Raw genomic sequence first — 9,770 nt, 5'->3', positions numbered from 1 at the left:
GGGTTACGTATGTAACCCTTGGGCCCTGAGAAGGGAATGAGATTCTGCCTCGCCATAGTGATGCTTTCAGAACACCTCCAGGCGTGAGTGCGTCTGAATGTGTTTATCAAATTCAACCAATGTTGAGGCATGACATCACCGGCGGGGTTAGGCGAGAGCCAGGAAGTATAAAAGCCATCGTGAAAACACCCTTGCTATCTGACATATTGCCAAAGATAGCTTAACCAGGACGCAGGAAGTATGGAAAGAGAGTGCAGCGCCTCGTTCCCTTCTAAGGGAACAATGGTTATATATGTAATCTGAGATATTCCCTTTTGCGTCACCGTAGTGACACTTTGGGAGCCCTATACTCAATACCACCAGACTCTAGGAGTAGAAATGAGATCCAACTCATGAAGCTGTATAAAAGTGAGCGATGAGGACCAACCTGCCGCATCACAGACATCCTGGACCGAGGCACCTGCCCAAAGTACTTTAGATGCTGCCATACCTCTAGTTGAATGCACTCTGATGGTTAAAGGAGAGGGATGTCCAGAGGCTTAATAAGTTAATGGGACACCCTCAACTATCTATTTATTCAAAGTCTGCCTGGTGCCCGGGAAACCTTTCCAGGTCAAAACAAAGGATAAAAATAACCATTCAGTTTTCCTGAACTTAGGTGTTCTGAACACAGACATGACAAAGAAAACTAAACTTCCTTTGTCTCATATCCTTAAAGGGTGGAGGGGAAAATGGCTGAAAAAATACAGGACGTGTTATGTATTTAAGAACCTTAGGAACGTCACTCGGCCTATGGTATAAAAAAGCCTTAACCATGCCTAGAGCGAACTCAAGAGAGGTTGGCAAAACTGAGAAAGCCTCTTTATCTCCATCTCTAACACTGTATCCAACAGCTCAAATGGTGCACCTTCAGCACCACGGACAGATCCTATGCAGGGATCATGGCATGACTCGCCGGCCTCAGCTTCCGAGTGCCACACAGGAAACGCATGACTAGTTGGTCTCCAATGAGGAACCAACCACTAAAGTGTGGAAAGCAGGTATAGCTGCCACATAAACCTCAATGGTCAGAGGAGACAGCCCTGTGCGAACCATTCCTGTAAAACTCCAGAACTGAACCTACTAGTTTTAATTTTTCAGCATCCTTCCACAACGACGTTTCCTCACACTGGCCAGGTTCTGGGTTCAGACCCAATATCAAACCCAGAGCCCTCTCTTCGTGGGGTGTGTCCGAGTCCTGGCCAAATTACGAGCTCAGTGCCCTCTCCTCGGACAGCACGCCAAATACGCATATCATTAATTCTATCTGACTTATTTGTAAGTGTGAACTTGTGAAACGGTACAATGCATCTGCTTAGTAAAGGTCTCAGATATAAATCAGAGACAAATAAACACTAAGACAGATGACAGGTTAGGTGACAATTATAAGTAAATCCATTAATAATAAATACAAATATAGGCATTCCTTTAAAAACACATTGAAATTATGCAAATTGGTGACATTAACAAACACATAGGGCAAAACCAAACCCCTAACCCCAACGTCACAGGGGTCAAGGCAAATCGTATCTTACGTAAGTGGTCGTTTGAATTAATACGAATCAGCCAACTCGTAAAATGTACGAATTCTCGTGAGATAGCATTGGACATTTAGGTAGTTTTTACAAACATACCTTACAAAAACAATACTGTTGTGCATCTTAAGACAAAACAATGGAATTAACATATTTTATATGATATGTACGTTCAAGCTGTTTTCAGTTAAGGCAGCTCAAACAAACATTTTAGTTATTGGACTACACTTAAGTCCTGTCTTGGAAACCAACCCATTGACCATCAATTACAAACTTGAATAGTTTTAGATCTATTTACAATCTGTGCTTAACATTTCAGCCTGTAAGTCCCTTTGGAGAAAATAAAAAACTTTAGGAATAGTTTCAGTTATTACAATTTTAATTTGATTTAGTCTAGTTAGTTTTTCAATACAATGTGATTTTCTGTGATTAAGATCTGGCAGCAGCAGCTCATTTTATTGCTTAGGTGAGTGGTCCGCAGACAGCTTTCTCTGCACATAAAATCCCCTATATGCCAGCAAACCAATCGGAAAGTGCGACAGTGATGAAGAGACATAACAACAAAGCATAGGTGGCAAGCTGCACTTCTTTATGGTACACCTCAAATAAAAGAGATTACTGATGTGTAATTGTTAAAATTAATTAGCGAGTCCCCAAATTGCTTGGGTATGCAGAGCATTTGCAGTTTGCATGGCCTGTCTGCCTCTGATATACACATGAAACAGATGTTTTACCTTGTCTATTAGCATCTCCATGATACTTAGGTCATTGACATTGATGTCAGCCTCAGCTGTAAACATAATCCTCACCACATCTTTTCTTACAAATCCTGCGAAATAAAAGGGCCAGAACAGTTTATTTATAAAACTTTTTTTTTTAGAAAACACAAAGAAAGTGAGATACTGTTTTGCATCGGCTTAGATACAGAGTTTCAAAAATGATCTTACTGATGCAAACAACTCCTGCGTAAAGTCCATTCACACAACCGCTAATATTATATCCAGTAAATGAACATTGCCGCAGTGTCAACTCATGTCCAGTACATAAAAGATTATCCATCCATATTGGCCCAATAAATGGACCCACATATGACAGCGGCACTGCAACTTCACCACATCCAAGCTCACTACACACAACTGCAGCCTCTTCCAAACCCAAGCCAGTGTGACACACTGAACCCCAGTGATTATTATAAAGAACCTGAAGTCTGCCATCACATGAACTTGTGCCATTCACCACCTTTATATCTGAGGAAAATATTGCTTTACAGTATTCTCTTTCAGGCAGTGAATTATTATTATGAGAACTTTAGTCATAAATGATCATTTCATCTTACCTCGACAGATGACTCCAGCATCTTGTCCATGACCACAGCTGCTTTTTCCAAATCCATTTGATGGACATTTCTTCAGTGTTACCTCATTTCCAGAACAACTCACATCATCCAGCCACACGGATCCTGAACCCTGCCCAAAGAAAGCCCCAGTCGGTGCTGCTACAGGAGTCCCACAACCCATGCTCTTACACACCACTGCAGCATCTGCTAAATTCCAGTCAGCATCACAGATGGTTCCCCATTGATTATTATATAAAACCTCCACTCTTCCAGAACACACATTAGCACCATTTACCAGTCGAACATCTGAAGAAGAGTACATAAAAAGTAGATGCATAGTAGTATCATAGTGCCAATAAGTACAGCTATTTACGGAAACTGGTGTAGCGGGTAAGCAAAACAGGTTGGATAAAGTCATAAAGTTTGCATAAATCTGGTTCTGTAAGTACATATGTAATGCTTGTAACAGGATCATTGCTTTTATACAATCACAAATATCCTAAGCAGTCACCTGAAGGGATGAGCGGGGACTGGCGAATGAAGAAACACTGAATCTATCCTACCTCGACAGATGATTCCAGCATCAGATGAATGATTACAGTTGTTTAATGCCCATCCATTAAATTTGCACTTTTTAAGTGATAATTCAGACCCTGTACATTGAACATCATCCATCCATATTGTTCCCACACCAGGTCCAAAGTAAGTATATTTTTTTGCTTCAGTACCGGTCGGACATCCAACCTCTCTACACACCACTGCAGCATCAGTGGAGTCCCAGTAATCTGCACACACTGTTCCCCATGTCCCATTATGATAAACCTCCACTCGTCCAGAACATGAGTTCTCACCATTCACCAACCTAATGGGAGCTAAACATAAATAATGTTCTTGTAAATTCTGTAATTTTTTTATCAGTCTTATGTATGCATTCTGTTATTTTGTACTGTCAAACACAAACAATGACAATAAAAAACTTTATGATGATTCGACACAATAGTCTAAAATAGTGGAATGATGAATGAGATGTTTAGGGCTGAAGTCAAGTGGAAAGACTTTCTTTGATCAATGACCTACAATTAGGTACTGCATAGAGTCACATGAAAGCTACTCAAAATGTCTCTTTTGTTTTTGTAAAAACAAGTTTAGAATGATAATCGTTAAAGCAAATAAGTAATGACATAATAATGGATGAACTACATTAAATATTGATCCAAGGATTTTTGTCCTCACAATTACAGACGACTCCAGCATCTCGTCCATGGCTACAGGTGCTTGTTCCTAATGCATTTGATAGACAATTTCTCACTGTTGGCTCATTCCCAGAACAACTCAGACCATCTAGCCACACAGGTCCTGAACCCTGCCCAAAGAAAGCCCCAGTCTTTGCTCCTCCAGGAATCCCACAACCCATGCTATTACACACCACTGCAGCATCTGCTAAATCCCATCCAGCATCACAGACGGTTCCCCATTGATTATTATATAAAACCTCCACTCTTCCAGAACATTTATTATCTCCATTTACCAGTCTAATATCTAAAAGAGAGTGAATATAAATCATAGGGAGATGTTCAACAGCAGTAAACTCTCTGATATGTACATTTAGTCTCAAACTCAAAGCTGTGGGCAAAGTCACAAAGTATTTAATATTTCATTCATAAAAAATTGGCATTAGCATACAGTTGGTAAAAGTTTTACCTTTGCCATACATTTTTTTACTGTTTAAATGAGTATATATGAATACCGCTGAATAAAAAAAGACACATGAATGACTAATTTGAGTTTCTCTGTCATTGAATGTAACGCTACTCGAGACCATAAGTTTATTCTGGCATCCAGATAAATTACATTCAGGGTTTGAAAATAACACCCCCCAAATGCATGTAAAATCAGCTGTGGCGGGTAACGTTGTTAAATCATTAGCCAATTTGGTGGCTACGTTTTATAAATTATATTAAATTGTTAATTTCTTGCAATGCAAGCCAAATCTGCACGTGAAAAATATTGTATTCAATAATTCAGTCATTAATGTGCCTCAGTGTGTTCAATCTGAGACATTCATTTCAACAGTCTACTAACCTCCGTATGAGCATTAAGGAAAGTTTAAACTTTTAGCAAATACCTATCACTTTTATATATTGAAGGTATGCTATGAAAATGTAAATAGACAAAACCATCTAATGCATTTTGAAGTAAACATTTAACATGTCTGAGATTGTTAGTGGGTCCTTTTGAGTTTCAAGCTTAAGAATGACAAGCATCATTCATAATACATATTCTTCATTAGTTGTTACTTAAATAGTGTTTAAGAAATGAACATACCTTTGCAAATAAATCCGGCGTAAAGTCCATCAGAACAGCTGCCAACATTATATCCAGTAAATGAACAGTCACGTACTTTTAACTCATCTCCAGTACATGCAAGATTATCCATCCATATTGGCCCAACAAAGGGACCCACATATGACAGTGGCTCTACAAGGTCCCCACAGCCCAGCTCTTTACACACAACTGCAGCTTCTTCCAGACCCAAACCAGTGTGACAAACTGAACCCCAGTGATTATTATAAAGAACCTGAAGTCTGCCATTACATGGACTCGTACCATTCACCAGCTTTATATCTGCAACAAATATTGGTTGCACATACAGTAGAAGCTCTTTCAGATATTCAACTGTATCATCATGACTAATTATTATTTCAACTTACCTAGACAAACAACCCCAGCATCTTTTGAATGGCTGCAGGTGCTTGTTCCTAATGCCTTTGATGGACAATTGTTAACTGTTGACTCATTCCCAGAACATCTCACATTATCCAGCCACATGGGTCCTGAACCCTGCCCAAAAAATGCTTCTGTGTTTGCTGCTACAGGAAGCCCACAACCCATGCTCTTACACACCACTGCAGCTTCTGCTAAATCCCAGCCAGCATCACAGACAGTTCCCCACTGATCATTATATAAAACCTCCACTCGTCCAGAACACTGATTAGATCCATTTACCAGTCTAATGTCTAAAGGGAAGTAAATGAAAACCATAAGTAGAGGTCAACGTGTCAAACATGTTTGTCACAGGGTGGTTACATATAAGGTTTGATTGCCTGGTTTGAATCAGAGTTTCACTAGTTCGCCTGCGCTATCAGGTCTTAATGATTAATGGTTAAAGAACTTGGCTTGCTGTCCTCGAAGGGAGTTCTGTACCTGAGCTCTGAACCTTCAGAGAAGGCAAACCTGAGGGTGGGGCTCAGGCCCCAAGTTTAACCCCCTGCAACAGAACTGCAAAGAGGAAGAAAGAGAGAGAGAGAAGGAGGAGATGGGGAGAAGGGATTCTGGAAAAAATTGTAGCTGGACGCGGAGGCCTGATGGCTGCCTTATATATGCCCATGATGATGATGATTGACAGGCCTGAATGTTTAGGCTCCTCCCGAACCTATGTTTAAAGCTACATTTAGTTGCTTCCCTCTCTCTCTTTCCCTGCTGGTCTCTGTTCACATCGTAATATTTTGTTCAGAACCGCGGTATGCTTGTGTCATCAAGCTGCAGTTGTTTACTGATGTTACTAGGCAGTGGCTATCAGTGATGGGAATAACGGCGTAATAAGTAATCGGCGTTACTGACGGAGTTATTTTTTTCAGTAATGAGTAATCAAATAAATTTCTGTTTCCCCCGTTATAACGCCGTTATTGTTACTTACATTAAAATGTTGCGCGTTACTAAAATTTATCTCACTGAAGTGATTTTCACCCGTGTAGGCTCGCTCTCTCAGCCAGACACTGTTTTTCTCTTGTGTGTGTGTTAGGAGAAACATAACTGATGATGATTGGTGTGTGTGTGTTAGAGGGGGTGGGACAACCACATAGCTGATGATGATTGGCTTTACTTCCATCGTTAGCCAACCAGAGGCAAAGTTCACACACAAGCACGCCCAGTCCGACTCCGAGCAGTGTAAAAAAGTCTAAGCAACTTTCTATCACTTTAGCGACTTAATTTAAAAAAAGCGACAAGGACAAATCTAGCGATTTTTTTCTGGCGTGGTTGGAGACTTTTGTAGACTGACATGAAAACATGTGTCATTCTCTCTTCTCAATGAGCAGCGGCTGCTGCTGCTGTTCCCCATCTCAAATGAAGCACTGACAGGCAGCCCAGTCATCCTGCAGCAATCATCCGAACACACCGTTGACAGGGCGATGGCAAATACAACAAGCATAAAGGTAGCGGTCGCAAACACGAAGTGTAATAAGCACTACTTTTCCATTGTTGATGTGAAAGGCATGAATGTTTGTGTAATGTGGAACTTATGCCTAGGAAGAAAAAGTCTCTCCATGTCTGTGGCACGTAATTCTGACCCAATAAAGCATCCCACATCGTCACATGCTGCCACAAAATGAGTGGTTTCTCTTTAGTATCCATTTTATTAATTTAACATATTAAATTTTAAGGGGCATCCAAGTTATTTGAAATATTATAATTTTTTTAAGTAATGCAGTAATTACTTTCCCTGGTAATTAATTACTTTTATAATGATGTAATGCAGTTACTAACTCAGTTACTATTTGTGAGAACTAATTAGTAACTATAACTAACTACTTTTTTAAAGCTCAACTGTGTAGGATCTACTCCCATCTAGCGGTGAAAGTCTATATGACAACCAACTGAATATTACTTTCTAGCCCCCCCCATTCGGAACGCGTTTTAACTCGTACGGTGGCCCGGCCGTGTCATGCCTAGGTTAACATGGCTTCCAGTAGCTACAAAGCAAAAGCAATGAAAAAAAATGAACAATTTGCAATGTCCTTTGCCTGTGATCCATCAAAGCACACAGATTTATGTTTAACATAAAAAAAGTCTGCTTGTACGTAGCTTAGACACTCCTTTTTCATCACAGGGTGTTATGATCCTGCCCTCCTGTCATAGTTATAGTTGTTTAGTCATGTGACAGGATCCTGGCGGTACCCATGTTTTGTGTTGTAGCACATGGCCTTTGTTTGGTCTGTGTGCTGCTGTGTCTCGTTTGTGTTCCCACCCACTCGTCTCCTCGTTAGCTCTCCCATCAATGTTTAATTAGTTTCCACTGTTCCCTCTTGATTTGTTCCCTTATATAATGCCCTGTTGTCTAACATCCTGTGCTCGTGCGTTGTGTATTTAAATGTATATCATGTCATGTCCTTGAGATTGTTGTCATGTCCTTGTTGTCTGTTAGGTCTCCCCGGATTGCGTTGATCATTTTGTGTCCAGTCCGTGTTTGGGTTGAGTCCAGTCTTGTTTGATAGAAGTCAGTCCTGTCTAGTTTATATTATTTCTAGTACTGTTTTCCCCATCGTGGGTTTTTGCTTTGTGGTTGTCATTTATTAAAGTCTTGTTTCATGTTCCCCAACCTCGTCTGCGATTGGGTTCATTCTCCACTGTCTCGCTTGGTCGTGATAGAGCGACCAGGTGGGCAGTTCCTGACAGAACGCATGAGCCATTATAGAACCCAGCGGACGAGGTGCGGGTCAGCAGGAGCTGATCCGCGGTTGGTGGGTCCAACTCCATCGTTCAGCCCGTGGGGCCAACCGGCCACCCCAAGTATGGCCTGGAGCCCGGAGGGCAAGCCGTCGAGGGTCTTCGCCGGAGCTGAACGAGAGAGTGGGGAGGATTTCACCAGCGCAGCCAGTACAGTCTCGACAGCCAGCCGGCGCAGCCACAGCTTCAGCCAGCCGGCGCAGCCACAGCTTCAGCCAGCCGGCGCAGCCACAGCTTCAGCCAGCCGGCGCAGCCACAGCTTCAGCCAGCCGGCGCAGCCACAGCTTCAGCCAGCCGGCGCAGCCACAGCTTCAGCCAGCCGGCGCAGCCACAGCTTCAGCCAGCCGGCGCAGCCACAGCTTCAGCCAGCCGGCACAGTCTGTACTGCCATTGCAGGAGCTGCAGTTTTAGCAGTCACTGCAGTTTTGTTTCCTGTCAGTATTTCCAGTCCTTGTCAAGTTTGTCATGCCCCTATGTCAAGACTTTTCAGATCCCTTGGACCTATCTTTGCCTGCACCCCTTGGACCCAGAACTTTGCCTACCGTGCCTCCCTAGTGTGAACTTTTGTATTGTTTACCCATGATGTCGTCTAGTATTGTTATTCATATATCTGTCATGCTGTTATATTTTGTGTTATGCCAGTGTCAGTCTTGTCATGAAATTTGTCTTGTGTACCCCTTTAGGAATGCCCGGCGGCGTCCCTTTAAGGGGAGGGTACTGTTATGATCCTGCCCTCCTGTCATAGTTATTCATAGTTGTTTAGTCATGTGGCAGGATCGTGGCAGTATCCATGTTTTGTGTTGTAGCACATGGCCTTTGTTTGGTCTGTGTGCTGCTGTGTCTCGTTTGTGTTCCCACCCACTCGTCTCCTCGTTAGCTCTCCCATCAATGTTTAATTAGTTTCCACTGTTCCCTCTTGATTTGTTCCCTTATATAATGCCATGTTGTCTAACATCCTGTGCTCGTGCGTTGTGTATTTAAATGTATATCATGTCATGTCCTTGAGATTGTTGTCTGTTAGGTCTCCCCGGATTGTGTTGATCGTTTTGTGTCCAGTCCGTGTTTGGGTTGAGTCCAGTCTTGTTTGTTAGAAGTCAGTCCTGTCTAGTTTATATTATTTCTAGTACTGTTTTCCCCATCGTGGGTTTTTGCTTTGTGTTTGTCATTTATTAAAGTCTTGTTTCATGTTCCCCAACCTCGTCTGCGATTGGGTTCATTCTCCACTGTCTCGCTTGGTCGTGATAGAGCGACCAGGTGGGCAGTTCCTGACAGAACGCATGAGCCATTATAGAACCCAGCGGACGAGGTGCGGGTCAGCAGGAGCTGATCCGCGGTTGGTGGGTCCAACTCCATCG

General features: G+C 42.2%; 1 protein-coding gene across 1 annotated transcript; it reads right to left on the bottom strand.

Moving 5' to 3' along the window:
* Window positions 1-2,397: 2,397 nt before the first annotated feature.
* Window positions 2,398-8,445, bottom strand: LOC129431633 (scavenger receptor cysteine-rich domain-containing protein DMBT1-like). The gene is made up of 7 exons (XM_073870054.1): window positions 8,289-8,445; window positions 5,622-5,927; window positions 5,236-5,535; window positions 4,249-4,449; window positions 3,471-3,782; window positions 2,911-3,225; window positions 2,398-2,836 (listed from the first exon to the last, which is right to left on the bottom strand). Exons 1-7 carry the CDS (start codon window positions 8,443-8,445, stop codon window positions 2,451-2,453), a joined length of 1,977 nt encoding a protein of 658 aa, XP_073726155.1. The 3' UTR covers window positions 2,398-2,450.
* Window positions 8,446-9,770: the final 1,325 nt, after the last annotated feature.

This window comes from Misgurnus anguillicaudatus, chromosome 1 (assembly GCF_027580225.2).
Source record: "Misgurnus anguillicaudatus chromosome 1, ASM2758022v2, whole genome shotgun sequence".
NCBI lineage: Eukaryota > Metazoa > Chordata > Actinopteri > Cypriniformes > Cobitidae > Misgurnus > Misgurnus anguillicaudatus.
The sequence above is the reverse complement of the archived record's forward strand: the minus strand, read 5'-3'. Positions and strand labels throughout refer to the sequence as shown.